The following is an 18,477-nucleotide window of genomic DNA, read 5'->3' on the forward strand; positions in this document are numbered from 1 at the left end:
AAAAGAATGAATGAATAAATGAATGAATGAAAAGGCGCAGAATGGAAAGAATGAATGAAATGATTTTAGTCACAATCTTTTTTCTTCAAATGAATCAAACAGTACGAAATCATCAATCTATTCCGATATTAATAAATGAAATAAAGATATATTTTATAATTTTATTATATTTGTTTTGTTGTTTTTGTTGAGATTTTGAAAAATGATATTTTGATCTTTCCTTTCTTCCTCTTCTGTAGTGTCGATATTGTTGCAATCACCAGTGATATATGTCGGTACACCGACAGAAGACGGGTTATGCCAAGAATATGCTCCTGAGGTCGGTGTGAAAATATTCTTCTCAGCCGAGACGGTCTCATTATTTCTACTCCCTCTCGTCCTGATGTGTTTCTGTCTCTATCATATCTGGAAAACCCTCGCAAATAGTAGAAGAGTGGCATGTAAATACGGCTGGCAACCGGGTAGCTGTCAACGGGTAAACGGCCCTGCGTTAGCATTAAACAGAAAGTTATGGCGGCAGAGAAAACGCGGGATTAGGGTTGTCACGACAACGGTGTTGGTTTTCGCGATGGGTTACATGCCGATACATTCGGTTCATTTATGGTACGCATACTCCGGTAAACCAATACGTGAGCATGATGTGCTGTACGTTCTGATCCACACTGTAGCCAACACTGTGATGTATTTCAGCAATTTCATGAATCCATACATCTACGCTTTCCTCGGGAAAGGCTTTCGAAATCACCTGAAGAACAGTTTGTTTTGTGTGCATATTAGAAAGAAATTGAGGGATATCGCAAACAGAAGGAAAAGTAATTCTATTTGGCTGTAAGTTTCTACATACATCCGAGTTTTATCGTCGTCGAAATATATATAGATATAGATAATCAAACTTTGTCTTGATTTACAGAGGAATGCATACCCTTTTGCGTATGTTTCATACATCCCTGTCAGGCATTGCCAACTTTCTTCAGGCGCGGATCAAGGGGTGTGAGGATATACCTTACCCTCCTTCAACCCTAAATAACAAAAGTAGGTCTATTCATTCGCACACTACCTTGCTTGTAGATCTAATTGTTGACCTATAATAAACACATGCCTTGGGCCTTGGCAAACACCATTTCATGTCAGACCCCCCTCCCCTACTGTGGGGGGGGAGGGGATTTGGCGTCAAACGACCTCATCTTCACACCCCTTCCTTTTTTTAATCTCTTGGATCCGCTCGATCCTGCTCTGTAGGTGAGTTTGCCTTGAACACTGCCGTGGCCTACATCACGCGCCAGCCAGTTGGGACAATTTCCTAATGATAATACCTCTCTAAACTGTCCTCCCATATCATGCTTCAAATCACTCGTCTCAACAGTACAAACAGTTCCTCTGGTAGAAACATGATCATTCACACTGCTCGTACAGTACTGACATTACGAGTGAAGTAGCTAGGGACAAGACAGTACATTATAGAAAAAGAAATTGCCCCAACTGGATGCACGCGCACATTACTTCGCTGCATGCATGTATAACTTCACGATCGATTGTTTTTTTCCTCCTCTGTTGCCCATGTTGCTTGTATTTACAGACGGAGTGAGCGATCCCCTTGAGATGATAGCACGGTGGTTGAAGTGGATTTAATGGCAAGTGAGCTGGAAAGTGCTTACGGTTTACTAGATAATACTTAAATTATGATTTAACCAGAAAGGAAAACTTAGAGGGAAAGTTGCCTTTTTTTATCGATAAAATTCTCTAATTAGAGAGAACATTATAAGAGCATACTAAAATGTTTCGAATAAATCACAATTCAGAGGGAAGTCAACAAAAATTTGGGAAAGTCAATAATTTGGGGAACTTCCATCATTATGACATTTCTGGAAGTAAAGGAGGTTTTATCCTAACCAAATAACTCCCGGATTCCATCAACCATATACCTCGAGGTATAGGGACAAAGTTCAGATGAGCTATTGAACTCACAAGTGTGGCCGGATATTTTGCTAATTAAGATATATGTTTACATTATCTACCACCGGAATACCTCTTTAAAGAATAGCGTTAACTGATCATGTTTGAACGATTGTAAAAATGGCTCGGAAATTGGATTAATAGACTCAGTTAAGTCTGTCAATAGGTTGCAAGACATAAACAGGCAGTTATATGTTTGTAATGACAAAAATAAAGTTATGCGATTGTTTTGTAAATGTTTTCTTTGTAATTATTCATATTTCATTGTCAAGTAGAATAGGATAAACTATAGTTGTATCGAAAGGCTGAGACTATACACATCTCCACGCGCACTTCAAATACCATATATCATAAGTTTGAATGACAATAGCGGTGTTCATATTTCTAGATCATAAGTTTGAATAACAATAGCTGTGTTCATATTTCTTTACAATGGTTATCAGTGAGGACCAAATCGAAGTAGTCCTACATATCCTAACATATATGTCTGCAGTTGATTGATTGATTTATTGATTGTTGACCTGATTATATTGGTCAATATTTTGTACTATATTTACTTATAATATATAGAATTACAAATATTCTTCTACGAAATCAACTGTTTGAAATAATTCTCGTTGAAAATCTTAAACTGCTGCTTGGAAATATAAGTAGAGCTAAATTTATTGCTAGATTTTACGATCTCCTAGGACGACATATTATACGGTAATCTTCGATGATGGTTGCATATCAATGTTCCCTTTTCTTTCACGTTGATTAATGTTTATTGTTATGTAAATTTACATGTCATTGTTACATATTAGAAAATTGAACCAACGATTCGTTTTGATCTTATAATAACTTATATATATTTGTAGGACGAACCACTCACTTCAAATATCTACAAACTCCAATAATTTTCACGAAGTTAGCAATTTAACAGATTTTGTTCAATTTTTCATCCTTATACCTTCCTTACGAAAGTATGGAAATCGTCAAACTTTCTGTGTCTTTAACATATTAAAAAAAAAAGAAATTATTTATATCTTTATTTAACATTTATTTTTTACGACGTTTATGATACATGATAACATTGTTTGACGTAATCTTAACGAATTCCCGTGTTGGTTATTTCTAACTGTTATATTATAGGTTATCGACCAGTCACCATCATAAATAAGTTCATTTTCCTTTAATAAACTATTCTTTTAAGTTTGGAACATGTTTGGAACATAAATCAAACTGTTTCCCTTTTTTAAGTATCTTCCTTTCCATTGTTTTTATTAATTTATACTTTTATTTTTAAAACTGGATTTTCTCACTCTCTCTTACTCTCTTCATAAACCTGTTCTTTGTTTGTTTTGTAAATTAATACACAGTAAACAAAAAATTAATAAACTTGTCTGATAGAAATCACTGTTTAACATTTAATACCAGCCAATAATGAAGCGGCGCCTTAACTATTTAACTATACACATTCACCATCGTTTAATCTCCACATGTACTATATGGCAAATATCTTCAAGGATTGGTTATAGTGTTAAGAGAAGTAATTGCATAAAGACAGAAAATTTCCGTTTGGTTCAAATTTATAAACTTCTCCTGCCTGTTTTTGGGGGAAAGACTAAGAGGTTATTATTATCGACCACGTTCAAAATTACCTATAAGTAAAATACAAATTAGGCTATATAGGTTAAGTTCAAATAATCTCATTTACGTCATATTTTACGTAAGTAAAATAAGTTTGCACTTTGGGTTAAATGTTATTTAGCTTAATAAAAATACAATTCCACTTGAGCTTAATTGAATTTAGCTCAAATAAAACGGAAAAGTCATTTTACTTGAGCCATATTCTATTTTACTTAAGCAGAATACAATTCAGTTTAGGCCTAAGTAAAATACAGTTGCTTTAAGCTTACGATTGATTATGCATACACTTAAGCTTCATTCATTCTTCTTAAGTTAAATTCTAATTAAAAGTAAAATACAATTACCATCATGTGGAATCAAATCTACTTAATTTTGAGAGGTAAATTGAGAGGTAAATGTTAATTACGGCATGCCATAGGGCCGAATAAGGTGGGCGACTCCCTACATAAGTTTCACTGCAGGTATTTTCGCGCGGGTTTGCAACGGTATACCACGGCAGGCGGCAATTTCATCATCAATGAACACGGGTCCCAGCTCTGCCGGTCAGATCACAGAGTTTCATGGCAGCAATTTGTGCCTCAGTTCGCCCACCCCGTCATCAAGACGATGATGGACCCCACCCTCCTCTATCCCATAATATTATCGTAATGGAAATATCAAGATATGCATTCTACCATCACCTACCCCGTCATCTAATGATTCTAGGTATCATTCCTCTCAATGCCAGTACATATACAGTGTATACGGAACCATAGTCGGCAAATTGAGCTTCGTACCACTGTTCAATTTTTTTTCCATTCTCTCCCCCAACCACCCCCCTCTCCCCCATTCGTAAGTTACCGCCCGTGGGTATTAAACATCTTATATGACTAATTCGTGCCTCTACAATCATTGTGCTACATAATAGATAAGAGAGAATTTCTTTAAATTCAATAGTCAGCGTAAAAAATAAAAAAATAAATAAAAAAAGCCCGCAGAGGTTCAGCTGAGTTCATAGCAACGGCAGAATGCTTTACTAACATGGCGACAATCGGAAGAATGCGGGAATTGCAACCTAGCTCCTCTGTCTTAATGATGTGTGAAGATAAGACTTTCATCGCAGCAAAAGAGTTGCTCTATTGTTTCAGCCGAGGGAGGAGGCCTGTCAAGGAATTTAAAATAATGGAAAGACGCTTCATGATAGCGTGCATGGTGAGGGACATAGGGAGGAGTGCCCCTCACCCGCAACTACTTTGTGAGTTAGCGTTCCCTTTTTATTTCAATTGTTTTAAATTTATGACATGTTGGTTAATTAATTAATGCTGGACGAAATATGAAACAGTATTCAAATATGGACTAAACTAAAGTTTTGTTCCATATTTTTTAAATAAGTTCAGATTAATAGACAGGCGCGTAGCCAGGAATTTGCCAAGGGAGGGGCGAAAATGTAGATTCGGCATTGTAAACTATCTAAGCGTAGCGCCACCATGATTGGCGCGAAGCGTACAAGAAAATTTTGGCTGAAAATGCCTCCCAGATCGCAGGAAATGGCACTTCCCAGGCCTTGGTAAGTTGCATCTTAGCATTTTTCTTTTGAAAATACTAGCGATATCATAAAAACATTAAAAAAAAATTTTTTTTAAATTGCTCAAGGGGGGGGGGGCGGCTGCCCCCTTCCCCCCCTTGGCTACGCGCCTGCTAATAGACACATGCTGTGAAAAATGTACGACCAAAATGACTTAAAAAAAGATCATGATCCATAGATTCATGCCCGAGTCAAAACCGCAAAATCCCATGTGTCCTTCTGATTACCATCACTGCAAATCCGACTACTTTTGTCTGAAAATCGCTGTTACTCAATATTCTGCAATATTCTCCAGCTCGGAAGTATATCATGCATGTAATGAGCTATTGGCAAGACCAGCTCGAAAGTATAACATACATGGAAGCCCCCCTCACCTCGCCCCACCCATGGCTACGAGCCCACTTTCATATTTATAGCCTATATTACAAAGTAAAGGAGCACACCTGCTATATGACGTTATTGATAAAAACAGACAGAAACAATAATACAACACTGAACAAATGATATAATTATTATTATTATTATTATCGTGGTGAATCTGTATTTCACATTATTCAACATTCTATGAAATTACTTTAGAATTCCTAGTTTATAAAAAAAACTCAGGGCCATTTCACTAGAAGTGCAGCAAGCCAAAGGTGTTCTGGTATCAACTAAAACGCTTTGGAGTTGTTTTACCCGTTATGACCTTTTGTCTAGTGTTTACACGGGTCCAAAAATCGGGAACCGGGTACCCGAGGGCTGTTACCCGTCGGGTATCCGGGTACCCGGAAAAAATTGTTTACCCTCGTGTATCACGATTTTCAAGAAATTACATATTGGATGCTGTAATAAATGCATTATATTCTCTACTGACAATGTTTTCATGTTCAAATACGTAGGTGTAAGATAAGGTATAAAACCTCCCTCAATAATTTTTATTTGCTTCTAATTCTTTCATTAACTTGTTAATAAATAAATTATTTAATTATAATCAGCATTACCACTAACATCACACTGCCGCCGCTGCTTATGCTAGCTCGTGCACGTCTATTGGATCAAACCATATAGATTTCCAATTTAGCTCTTAAACAGTTTTTAATACTACTACTATCTATTATGCAGGCCCAGGGTTCTCATTAGCCGCGAGATTGCGCAATTTGATCGCATTTGGAATAAACGATTAGTAAAAAGCCACTTGCGATTACTATTTTTTAGTTATCCCATCTATAATCCATAAACATCGCGTAAATTTTTTTTTGTCAGCCTTTCCTTCTTTGAAATAAACGAATGAATAAATAATAATTTCTTCCACATGGTAGCCTAACACCACACTAAGTCAATGAGAAATCTAGCTAAGCCTAACCATCTGTTAATTTGCTGGAGATGTGACGCAGTTATAAGACATCCATGGAATACTTTCGCAATTGCTGTTACGTTCGACCACATGGTTGCCTAACACCACACTAAGTCAATGGGGCAGTCTAGCCTAGCCATCTGTGTATTAGCTGAAATTGTGACGCAGTTATAAGATATCTATGGAAAGCTTTCGTTATTGCTGTTATCTTCGAACACATGGTAGCCTAACAACACACTAAGTCAATGGGAAATCAGCCTAACCATCGGTTTGCATTTTTTTTTTAAACAATCACACTTTGCGTAGGCCTATGATTCGGGTAATAAATTAGGAACCGGGTAGTATCGCGTCGAACGGGCCCCTTCGTTATTGCTGTTATCTTCTACCACATTGTAGCCTAACACCACACTAAGTCAATGGGAAATCTGCCTAACCGTCGGTTTGCCATTTTTTTTTTAAATCACACTTTGCTTAGGATTCGGGTAATAAATTAGGAACCGGGTAGTACACGTCGGGCGGGTACCCGGGTACCCGGATAACCCGTGCAAACACTACTTTTGTCCATATACCTTTGTATTCAGAATCTGCTACCGTTGTCATGTTTAATCACAGAACAATAAATAAATAAAACAAAACAAAACAAAGCAATTATAATCATATTACAAAAGGCATCAATTCACAAATTGCACATGCTACTGAACAATGACCATGGCAGTGCAGTGCAAGTCTGCAACAAGCTCCCATGGGCCAACTAATTCTTTTTAACAATCATTGACAGCAGCTCCTTTCTTTGGATTCCTAAACTTGGTATAATGCTAACCCCCCCCCCCCCTCTCTTTGACCTTAAAAGAGCAGAATAAGACTCATGTACTCAATATCGAGATGGATATACATACCTAATTTGAAATTCATTTCAAGCTCTAAAATTGGAGTTCTTTTGGTTAGGTTTTCAGATTTAGACCTCTATTGACCCAAAGTGACCTTTGACTTACACAGAAAAAAAGCAGGGTTGTTGAACTGAATAACGTGGATTCACCTACAATGTATGAAAACTCATGCTACGTTTACTTTTTAAGATTTATCGTGTTTCAAGAGGGTTTCACACTTTTACCTCTGTTGCCTGCAAATCACCTTTCACCTCCACATAACAAAGTACGGTGCTTGTACTTTGGAAGTTGGATCCAAGTGTGAAGCCAACCAAAGCTGTCATATGGAGTTATCCCATCTACAAGGTTTTTGAACTTTGACCTAGCTCTGTTGACTTCAAATGACTTTTGACAGGGTTCTCGTACTTATACTATAACAAATATAATTGAGCCAGAGTGTTTTCACAAGCCAATACTTCACAAGACTTCACATGCACACATCATTACCATCACATAGATTTCTTCTGCCTTTGGCAAGGAATCAATATTATTTGGTTCATATCTTTTTATCAAGGCATAAAATGAGTAGTAACAGCACCGAATACAAGAGAGGGCATAACATTTTCACCTTCGTAACTGAAGGCTGATGAATTTTCATGGATTTTGTATTTTCAACTAAAGTTCCTGCTTTTGACTCTATAAAATAGTGTTAAGAAGCTATGAATCCCATTGTAGATCTTGGCTAAATATGTAACACAATTCATAGCGAGTTAATTCTCTCTCCTATATCTATATATATCGTGGGGGGGGGGGAAGTGGCAAACCTCCCACGTCTTCTTATCTATCATATCTTGTTGCAGTTCCCAGAATGTCCAGCCCGTGTAATATAGGCTGTTTCTGAATCACAAGAGTGAATAGTGATATGGTAAAAAGGTGTTCCATGGTGTGAAATCTTCTCTCTGAGGGTCGCAACCAGCTACAGTCATAATGCCCTTAAAAGTAAGATGTGGGAAATTTGACAAGACTGACAGTGGAAAGGAATAATCACGTTTGCACCTACTCCGCACTTAAGTATTCTGTCCGAGATGAGAAGTACATGCAAAATTCATAGACAGTGTGCATCGGAGAGTGCAATAAATGGTAATGTCGCTAGGATAGAGAGTGTATCACCGACTCTGTCAGCTACTTTGGCATTCGCGAGGTGTACACGGCGTGAATATTATACTGTCCAATCTCTAATGCACGCTATGGAGAACTGCACTCTGGTGCCCACTATCAGGCAGGTACCACCACACCAAAGATTGCTCTCTTCATATATCCTCTCTGGGGTGGTTTGACGATATTAAAAAGGAGGGGGTGGTGTCGTTCCCCTGGGGCGCAACAATTTAACCGGAAAGGATGCAATCAGAGTTACATTTAGGCTCTTAATTAGGTCTATACTTAGATATACACATAAGATCGTGCTACTAATTTTCATTTATAGTGTGCAATTGAAAAATTGCAATGTAAACCCACCCCCCCCCCCCCCCCCCCCGAGATTCACGTTTCTCTCTAGCCACAATTTTTAGCTATTTTAAATTAGAACTTAGCACCAGTAAAACTTAAAGCACTGGAATTTCTTCCGACAAATATTGCTTTCATTCTTGTTTTCTCTGAGAGGGAAGATTAATATTGAGAGTGAATAGGTTGGCTGTACGGTAGGATATACATTCGCTGTCATCAATGTCGCTCCTTCCTGGCTTCCCGCTCCGCTTTACACTTTTTGATTAATCTATCAAACGAACTCGAATAGAAGAGGGATACCACTCTGAAGAGTCCCATCAGTAGAAACTGTGAAAGGAAAAAACAAAGATGATAATATAAGTTGCCTCCAATCACAATGAGTGATAGTTCATAACAGCAACAACGATGATGATGATGATAATAACGATAATAAAAATAATAATAATAATAATAATAACAACAATTCCAGCTGCCAAATTCTAAAATAAACTTGTACGTCATTATCACTTCTGATCGTTGCTTCAGAAAGAAAAGAAGAAAGAAGATGTAAATAATAATCAAAATGGATACTACGACGTCAACAACGACAAAACATATTTCATCTCTCATAATAATTATTGGTTATTCATGTACTGCATTTCAACAACTAGCACCAAAAGGGAAAAGAACAAGCGAAAACGACACAATTTAACGGGGATTGAAAGACAAATCTCAGACAGGAAATTGATTGCAGTTGAGATGTGAAATGTCAAACGACGCATAACCAATGACATCAACCTCGTGTTAGCAACCGGAAAATATCGACAGAGAGAAAAGGACGATAAGATCCCCTTTAAAAGCGACGTGACAAACTGCAAGCTTCTTAAATGATTCGTCAGCCGCTAACATCAGACTGACCTCTTGTACAGCTTGCATTAGAGATGTGATCGGAGCAGCGCCCGATGTTAAAATTGCTAAGATCCATCCATCCATACCGACAGAACTCAAGAACACTCCCTTCTGTAAAGATATAACAATTACACATTAAAGAGATATAATAATAATCATCATGACAATAATAATATTAACCAGGCAGTTATTTTTTTTAACAATGTTTAAGCGACCACGAATGCGGGAGAGACCCGTAAGGGCTTTATGGATTACAACTTACAAGTCGGGTGGCTTCCAACTCAACATTTTAACTCAAATCTTAAATCTTTTCAATTTAGAAAGTCATTTCAGATGGGAAAACCGTAGATTGCTCTTGGATGGAAAACCCGCCTTACTATGACCCGCGTGGATCAACTCGGAACCTCCCTATATAGCTTAGCCTCATTGATTCAAATGCCACCGCCTTCATCCACTCGACTACAGCACAGGTATCTTCAGCTTCTATCCATTATTTATGGATCTTCTCATCAGTTCCGATGCAAGTGACAGTTTGCATTCAGGTGATGCGTTGCAGCAAACCGATGACATTGTTCAATGTTTAATCTAGACTTTCGTTGATCAAACAAAGACTGTCTCTTAGCTGAATGATATATCCCAAACCTATGTGATACATTATTAATTCATGCACACACTATATAGTTGCTACCTGAGTGATTCACAACGAGGGCAATCATAACCTGTCTTCTGCAGCTGGTCTTATGTTCTATCAATTTCCTGTAATTTGTTGATATTAGCAGTCTGTGGTTAAAGATGTACCTGGTGGGCATATAAGCCACCAACCAATTCCTACCTGAAGATCATTTGTGATCGTCTTGGCAACATCCTCTGGTTGGAAGAGGCCTGATGTCTCTGATATTAACTTTGTCTCCATAGGCTGTACATGTTAGAAAAAGGGAAAGGACAAAACAAAATTAACGGCATTGCATCATGCTTGTTTCAAAGAGAAGAAAACTGCTTGCATTGCTACAAATGTTTGATAGTATGCAAAACTAAAGATCGTACAACAGAAAATACAGCTTATTACCCTCAGTGTTGTTCCAAATGTTTCAATATGACAATGTAATAAATCAAGGTAAATTTTGAAAATTTGTTTCAAGCAGTAGCAGCCACTTTGAGTATAGGTCTCGAAGGAACTAAAACATAACCTCATACAGAGCTACGAAGTACGTCTTGTCAAATCTTGCAAAAACCGGCGGGTTTGCGAGTCTGTTAACCCCCAATAGTATAAACCAACTTAATAGTATAAACCAACTCACAGCTCAATTGGTACAGTCCAGGGCTTGTGATACTTTGAATCCCATTCGGCCTAGCCAAAAATGTCTTTGCTCATTGCAAATGTGTTTATAAATATGTACAAAGCCAAATTTCTGGCAAAAACTCTTCCCTGCCCCTTCCTAAGTTGTATAGCATTAAACTGGGATGTGATCGCAGGTCGCAAGATACGCACAAGTATTTTGCCTTCTGACTGACAGACTCCCTTGGCAAAGCATCCACTTGATAGGGATCACCACCAAACTATGGATTTGATTAATAAAGTCGGTATAGTAGTACAGAAATACTGCAGGTCACTGGTTCCAATGAATCCCATTCCAGCCAAATATCTCCTTGATCTTTTTAAATACCGGTCAGGATCCCTGTCGTATAATTGTCTTCCGACACACCCAATGTTACAGATTATGGTGCAGATGATGGTGCAGTTAATGGTGGTGGTGTCTAAATGGCTTACCTTGGTCTCATCCTCTGAGTGAAGCAATGGTGTATCTGTATCTGGTGGATAGTTGATGGTTATGTAAACGTTGTAAGGCTTGACCTGCAAGAAAACCATGTTATACAAGGATCAATTTCATCCCATCTGCTTTTGTTTCTCCGTTCCACGTTTCAAAGTGTTTTGTTTGTCTTTTATTATCGTTGTACTTCTCCTCTCTGCACCAGGATTGAAAAAACTCTTGTCGTTTTACAACAAATATCTACCCCAATTGTGCAACATGGGAGATCTAATCAACATCAATTCTGGCTGAAAACACAGTGTCATGAAATGATGTGGGCATGTTCTTCTGCATTGCTTTCACTTCTGACCAATTAAGAAGATTTAACATGTTTGTCACCACATTCATGTTTTATCCAGCAACCAGAATACAGTTCCCTAATTTATATCTAAAATGTACGCTATCCTTTTACCATTCAGAACATCTGATAACATTTGTCCCGATGACTTTACACAGGTATACGATCAACGAATGTTTGATTACATCCTTGTTTGGAATCATTTATTTCTCATTAAAATGTATACTTTTCCATCCGCCTGAGAGATATAAATCAACTTCAACCCACCACCGTTTTGGGTCAATGGTTCAAATCCTGAGTCTAACCAACCCATACCTTCAAGAGAACTTGTAATGACACAATTTTTACCATGGTTAAGGATATACTTATTTTTGACACTGGACAATTTTTTTGAAGGAACATCATATGAATATCAAAAAATTATCTTCATGTTTATGAATGGAATGAATATCACCCCTTTTTTCTTTCAATAATTCATGTTACTTTTTATGGTAGAGTAAGTCATTCCCTATCATCCCTGCTCCATGTACACACACACACTCCAACACACACAAACATGCATCTATATCCTACCTCCATTTGGAGGGCCTCCGCAAATCCTCTTAGAGCGAATTTAGAACTGCAGTAGGCTGTATATCCGAAGAGGCCAAGCTGTCCTGCTTGAGATGAAATGAGGACGATACGACCCTTGTTTTGCTTCATCATGTACGGGAGGCAAGCTTTGGTGGCATAAACAGTTCCCAAAAGATTCACATCGATTAATCTCTGTCGAAGATGAAAGACAAATTTAAATTCAACATTAATTATGGAAAGCCTGTATCATATCATATCTGACATAAACATTTTACAAACAGGTTCACATTTCACGATACGTCTTCCGACGACCCCATATAGTTTACAGCAAGTCCGCATAGGAGATTAAGGAGAGGATCACAAGAGGTGTTATAACAACAGAGGGGCCCAAAGCATGGCAAGGGATTTACAAATCCCTTCCTCTCCCAACCCCTGCCCCTCAATTGTCCACTGATGTTCTAAAATCACAACAGGTGTCATAAGACAGAACCATATGGTTCTCACACCTTATAAAATTATTTAAAATTTTTAAAAATACCAGTGAAATCTCAAAGAGTTTTGATATTCTCCATCAATTCTATTTTTACTCGTCAAAATGTATCCCTTCGTGACAACCGAACGTACTCGAGGTCTTTGTCAATTATCCTGCAAAAATACATTTGCCCTTTCAGGTCAAAGTACTCAGAATGATCTAGTGTTGTAGTTTGCAAGCCTCCATCTTTTGCCTGCTCAGTTTAGGCCTCAGTGCAATATATCTTTTCTGATCTCCGTATTTGTTCCTGTCTCTGTCGGTAGGTATGATGGACTCTTCTCCATTCTTTGCCCTTTCTTTCTTCAATGTTTACCCTCACTTCCCCCCAACCCCCCCTACCCCCCACTACTCTTTGACATTTCCTTTTCTTCCTTCCTTGTTGACTTTGACATAGACATTTTCATAAATTCATCAGCACGTCAATATATTGGATATACAAATGATGTTTACACACCTAAACTAAATTGGGGGTAAAAATAAGGGGATCACTAAGTCATAGAACACCTTTTGCCATTTACCTTGAATTCGTCTACAGGTGTCGCCTCAAACGTCCCCGAATAGGAACCTCCAGCTGAATTGACTAGTACATCACAGGGGCCTAGAGTTGTAACAGACTGAACCAAAGAAAAACGAAGATAAAGGAAGCAAGAGATATGATAAGTAACAAAATGCAGCTTTGTGTCAAGGGTAACAACAATCCAGGAAGACAAGAAAGAAAAATACACTGGTTAAAGGTTTGAAAGCATTTTACAGATGTTTGGCATTTTAAAAGTCTTACCCTTAAATGACTTTGAGCAAACATTCCTCACTTTTTCCCATGTCTATTTGGCTGACACAAGTTTCTGAGGTGGGTGGTAACTGGCATGACATCAAAATGGAAGACACATCCAGAGGCATTGAGAACCAGTTTGGGGTGGGGGGGGGGGAGTGGGGGGAAAGGGGTAAATGGAGGACCACTACGACACTGGACCTACTTTTCGTATTCATTTTTTCCATAAGTATATCAGACGCGTAGTGAGGAATTTGCCAAGGGAGGGGTGAAGCCTGCAGGCAAACTATCTAAACTTCGTGCCACCATGAGTTGGCGCGAAGCGTAGAAGAAAAAATTGGCTGAAAATGCCTCCCGGATCGCTGGAAATGGCACTTCCCAGGCCTTGTAAGTTGCATCTAAGCATTTTCTATTTTGAAATTACTAGCGATATCATAAAAAAATATGCCCAAGGGTGGGGAGGGGGGCGGTAGCCCGATTTGCCCCCCCTTGGCTACGCCCCTGAAGTATATCATGAAAATGACCACCCTAATTGCCATGGTAAAGCATGCTGTTGTCTCTCTCTGTTCTTCTCTGTTGTTTGACTAATCACTCACTGATGGAAATACCAACGGCTGAGAATTGGATATTCCTCGGACGGAAAACTCCAGGATGTTGATTGACTTTCAGTGTTTACCCAAATTTTTGTCAAAATATTTTCATGACATGCATGAAAGGACTGGCAGTTTTGGTTTTAAAGACCAACATCAAGTTTTGCTAGTGTCCCGAAGATAATCAAAAATCTGTTAGTATCATAGTGTTATACTGTGTACTGTGTAGTGCTTTTGTGAGAACGAGAATATTGTACGCCATAGGGTCACTGTATGTGAGCACTCTCAGACGCCATCCCATCGTCGTGAAAAATATTTTGGGCGAACCATCGTGCTTAACGATGAACCTCCTATTCAGTTTAAATATCTCGTTCCGTTGTAGAGATCTTTTTTGAAGAGTGATGTCTGCGGGCTGCCATTTTGTCAATACTAAAGGTGACATTTCTTTATTTCCTTCCTTTCTTTTGTGCACATTTTCATGGTGAGAGCAAACAATATCGCTAGTGACATGAATACCAGTACTTAGTGATGTCAAGAAATTGTAGCAACAAGATTGTTAAATACAACAACCAGAATGAAAAGTTTCCAAAAGAAAATATTATGCCAAAAAAGAAGAAGAATTTATTGATGCTACACAACAATCTGATGTCAAATATGGTGGAATCATGGGCAGATTAATATTCATAAATCAAAATGTTTTTCTTCAGGTGTTCAAACTCACATGTGATATGGCACAATCATGGGCAGATTAAGATTCATAAATCAAAATGCTTTTCTTCAGGTGTTCACACTCACCTCTGATATGGAACAATCAGGGGCTCATTAAGATTCATAAATCAAAACGTTTTTCTTCAGGTGTTCACACTCACCCTGTGATATGGCACAATCAGGGGCCAATTAAGATATTTCATAAATCAAAATTTGTTATTCAGGTGTTCACACTCACCTCTGATATGGAACAATCAGGGGCTCATTAAGATTCATAAATCAAAACGTTTTTCTTCAGGTGTTCACACTCACCCTGTGATATGGCACAATCAGGGGCCAATTAAGATATTTCATAAATCAAAATTTGTTATTCAGGTGTTCACACTCACCTCTGATATGGCACAACCAGGGGTCAATTAAGATTCATAAATCAAAATGTTTTTCTTGAGGTGTTCACACACATCTGTGATATGGCACAATCAGGGGCCAATTAAGATATTTTATAAATCAAATTGTTTTTCTTAAGGTGTTCACACTCACCTCTGATATGGCACAATCAGGGGCTCATTAAGATTCATAAATCAAAACGTTTTTCTTCAAGTGTTCACACTCACCCTGTGATATGGCACAATCAGGGGCAGATTAAGATTCATAAATCAAAATGTTTTTCTTAAGGTGTTCACACTCACCTCTGATATGGCCTTTTCCACTGTCGAATAATCTTTAGAGACATCAACAGAAATACAAAGAATCCTCTGGAGAAGCAATGGAGAAATGAAAGATGATTTCTTTCTTCTTCAAAATAATTATCATGTTCCTACTGAATTCTCTAAAACTTACGGTAGTGGGTTAGGCAATCCTAACATCCTTGCATAAAACCTAAGCAAACCAAGAGTGACCAACATGGTTGTGTACAGTAAATGCCTTATATAAAGTTATATAATGAGTTGTGTTAATATCTCAGCACAGTGGCAGTTATGTTCTGAGTACTGTAATGGTTTTATGGTTTTAACACGTATACAGTTACATAGTGAGGTTGTATAATACCTTAGCTCATTGGCAGACAGTTATGAAGAGAGTTGTATAATGCGGTCAAACGGTCAAACCATCGACAAATGTAACCATACCTGATGAGATTGGTCTCTTATGTATTTCTCCAAGTCGTGTTTTGCTTGTTTAAGACGTCCCTACAAAAGACAAAGCAAGCACAGATAATTGCTATGAAAAGTAAAACGAATGGGGAAAAAATGCCATTGAGAAAAAACGTGACTATTATGTAACAGCTAGACAAATATATTCAACACAGATACATGAAATGACTATATACTGACTTGAGAAACGGTTGTTTGACAATATTCTTACCTGGAGCAGTGCCAATGTTCTGAAATAAGATAACATGCAATTCTATTACTCTTAGTAAATACTAAAGGTCTAAGATAAAGAAGTCCTAAGAAAAAAAAGACATCAATACAAACAAAGTTGGGAGAGGGGAAGCAGGACACATCCACACTTCTCTTTTCAAAAGTTTTGGGCAAACTGAGCACTATGAAAAGATGTTATGCTCAATTTCCAGGTTTAATCAGGAGTTTATTGAATATTGTTTCAGAAACAGTACTCACTGCTCATTTTGTCACATATCGACAACAAGGCCTAGCTCTTACCTGGTCACGACCAAGAATTGTAACGCTTGCCCCCAGCTTTAATACCTCAGCGGCAACAGCCTTTCCAATACCACTGGAACCACCTGTGATCTGATAGGACAAAAGTATTTTATGCAGAAGTCATCTATTATGAATATAAAAACTCCTCTACTTTAAAAGCTACCAATATTTAACATGAAAGCAGATACCAAAAGTGTGACAATTTTGTCATCAGTTTTTTATGGTACATACTCAAGCTTTTCATTGGTTTAAAATAAATCAAATCCTTAGCTAAACTGCAAGAATGTATGTACTGCAGTTCACTACGTGCTTTACTGGCTTAAACTGTTTTCATTGTAACATGTTTAGCTGTAATTGTCCCATATGTAATCCAATACATGTTATCTGATAATCTCTCTGTTTTAGTACAGTTGGCATTTGTTCAATTTGGGGCTAATTCATACCTGGGTCACATTGCAGACGGTTTTGGCCACCTTGCCAACAGTGGGCACATCTGGGGTATATTGTTGTTATAACAACAGATAAGAAATCCTAAGGGACTTGCACTTACAAACCAAATCTGTTTTCAAAAGATCAAGCCGATGTATCAAAGTACTTAAACTGCACTTAGGCCTCTGTACAATTTTGAGACTTTTGTCACAACCTCAAATGACCTGTGAGCTCTACTAAAAAACATTAGAAATTGCTATATCCATTGAGCACTATGATTGTATACAAACGCATAGTAGACGTTCTGATACAAGTTTATCAATGCATGGTTTTGAAGTCTGGTGATGTTTAAGTTTGTATTGTAAAATCTATATTGTGCTAGGCATAGTAGTATGTGTAGGTTGACTATTCCTAACTTTGGAGTAAGGCTCAAGTTTTGCAGTCTCCCTACATCATGTTAGTCCCATAAAGCAGACTAACGGTATACATCCTTAAGAAACTTAGCACGATTTGGGCATTTTCTGGTGTGAAGTTACCCTTGTTAAAAGACTTAACAGTTACGGTGGAAGCATCCACATACTCCTAACCATGTAGAAATCCTTTTCGCTATTTCAAGGTCTTTTGTTACATTAGTTTGTCACTGCCAACTTACGCTGTCTGTTAGGCCTAGGCCTACTGTTATTAATATTATGATCATAAGTTACTTAGGCCTAGTAAGCAAAGGCTTAACTTTGGCTTAGGTCTAGCATAGGCCTAACTTGCAGTTAGCAATAGCACTTAGCAATAGCAGTTAGGCCAAAGTAACGATCATGCTGAAACTTACAATAACGTGAGATCTATCCAGTTTCAGGACGGATGGAGAAATTAATGGGGATAATATGTAGATCAGAACAACTATGGCGAAAAACAATGAGATAGCGACTATTAGAAAAACCGACGCTTCCATGGTGATTCCCGTGTGTTAGTGTTGTATCCCGATTTCAGTTTGTAATCAGCGTCTTGATCTCGTGAATAGGTTGGGTGAAGGTTCAAAGATTACCACCAAATTTAGCTCTTGTAAACAGCGGTACCAATGCGTATCTGTGTTTGTGTGTATTTCATGGGAGCTTATAAATGCCATTACAACTCACAAAGAGAGTTCATTATTTTCGGATTTTTCCGGATTTTTTAAGCTTTGTTTCTTTTCAAGATACAATAATGTGCCCAATAAGTAAAACATTGCAACCTTCACAATTCAATCTAATATTATTTGCATGAGTTCAGATATCTTGCCGTCTCAATAATCTCAAGGTTTAGTTTTGTTCTACTGGAAAACATATTATTACCGGGAATATGTATGACTTCCAGCGCGATCTGTCATGTCCTTATGT

The 18,477-nt window shown here is 37.9% G+C and overlaps 2 protein-coding genes across 2 annotated transcripts in view; one reads left to right on the plus strand and one right to left on the minus strand.

Moving 5' to 3' along the window:
- The window catches only part of LOC139960989 (pyroglutamylated RF-amide peptide receptor-like), a 7,101-nt gene extending 3,283 nt beyond the window's left edge, over positions 1-3,818 (plus strand). The window contains exon 3 of the mRNA XM_071959747.1: positions 240-3,818. Within this exon, the coding sequence (XP_071815848.1) occupies positions 240-832 (593 nt within the window). The 3' untranslated portion in view covers positions 833-3,818. The remainder of the gene's footprint in view (positions 1-239) is intronic.
- A 3,223-nt stretch (positions 3,819-7,041) lies between these two features.
- Positions 7,042-18,155, minus strand: LOC139960995 (3-dehydrosphinganine reductase-like). The gene is made up of 10 exons (XM_071959761.1): positions 17,931-18,155; positions 16,679-16,768; positions 16,145-16,204; positions 15,707-15,772; positions 13,469-13,564; positions 12,419-12,610; positions 11,508-11,591; positions 10,572-10,655; positions 9,749-9,850; positions 7,042-9,178 (listed from the first exon to the last, which is right to left on the minus strand). Exons 1-10 carry the CDS (start codon positions 18,051-18,053, stop codon positions 9,068-9,070), a joined length of 1,008 nt encoding a protein of 335 aa, XP_071815862.1. The 5' UTR covers positions 18,054-18,155; the 3' UTR covers positions 7,042-9,067.
- Positions 18,156-18,477: the final 322 nt, after the last annotated feature.

The sequence above is a fragment of the Apostichopus japonicus genome, chromosome 3 (assembly GCF_037975245.1).
Source record: "Apostichopus japonicus isolate 1M-3 chromosome 3, ASM3797524v1, whole genome shotgun sequence".
Taxonomy (NCBI): Eukaryota; Metazoa; Echinodermata; class Holothuroidea; order Aspidochirotida; family Stichopodidae; genus Apostichopus; species Apostichopus japonicus.

Excerpts from the sequence above, each read along its gene's own strand:
- LOC139960995 (XM_071959761.1), bottom strand. The coding sequence starts at position 18,053 with ATGGAAGCGTCGGTTTTTCTAATAGTCGCTATCTCATTGTTTTTCGCC. Across the intron at positions 13,565-15,706 it reads TGGAAAAGGCCATATCAGAG|TCTGTTACAACTCTAGGCCC; the intron begins GTGAGTGTGAAC and ends TCTTTGGTTCAG. Across the intron at positions 9,179-9,748 it reads TAATGCAAGCTGTACAAGAG|TTTCTACTGATGGGACTCTT; the intron begins GTCAGTCTGATG and ends TTCCTTTCACAG.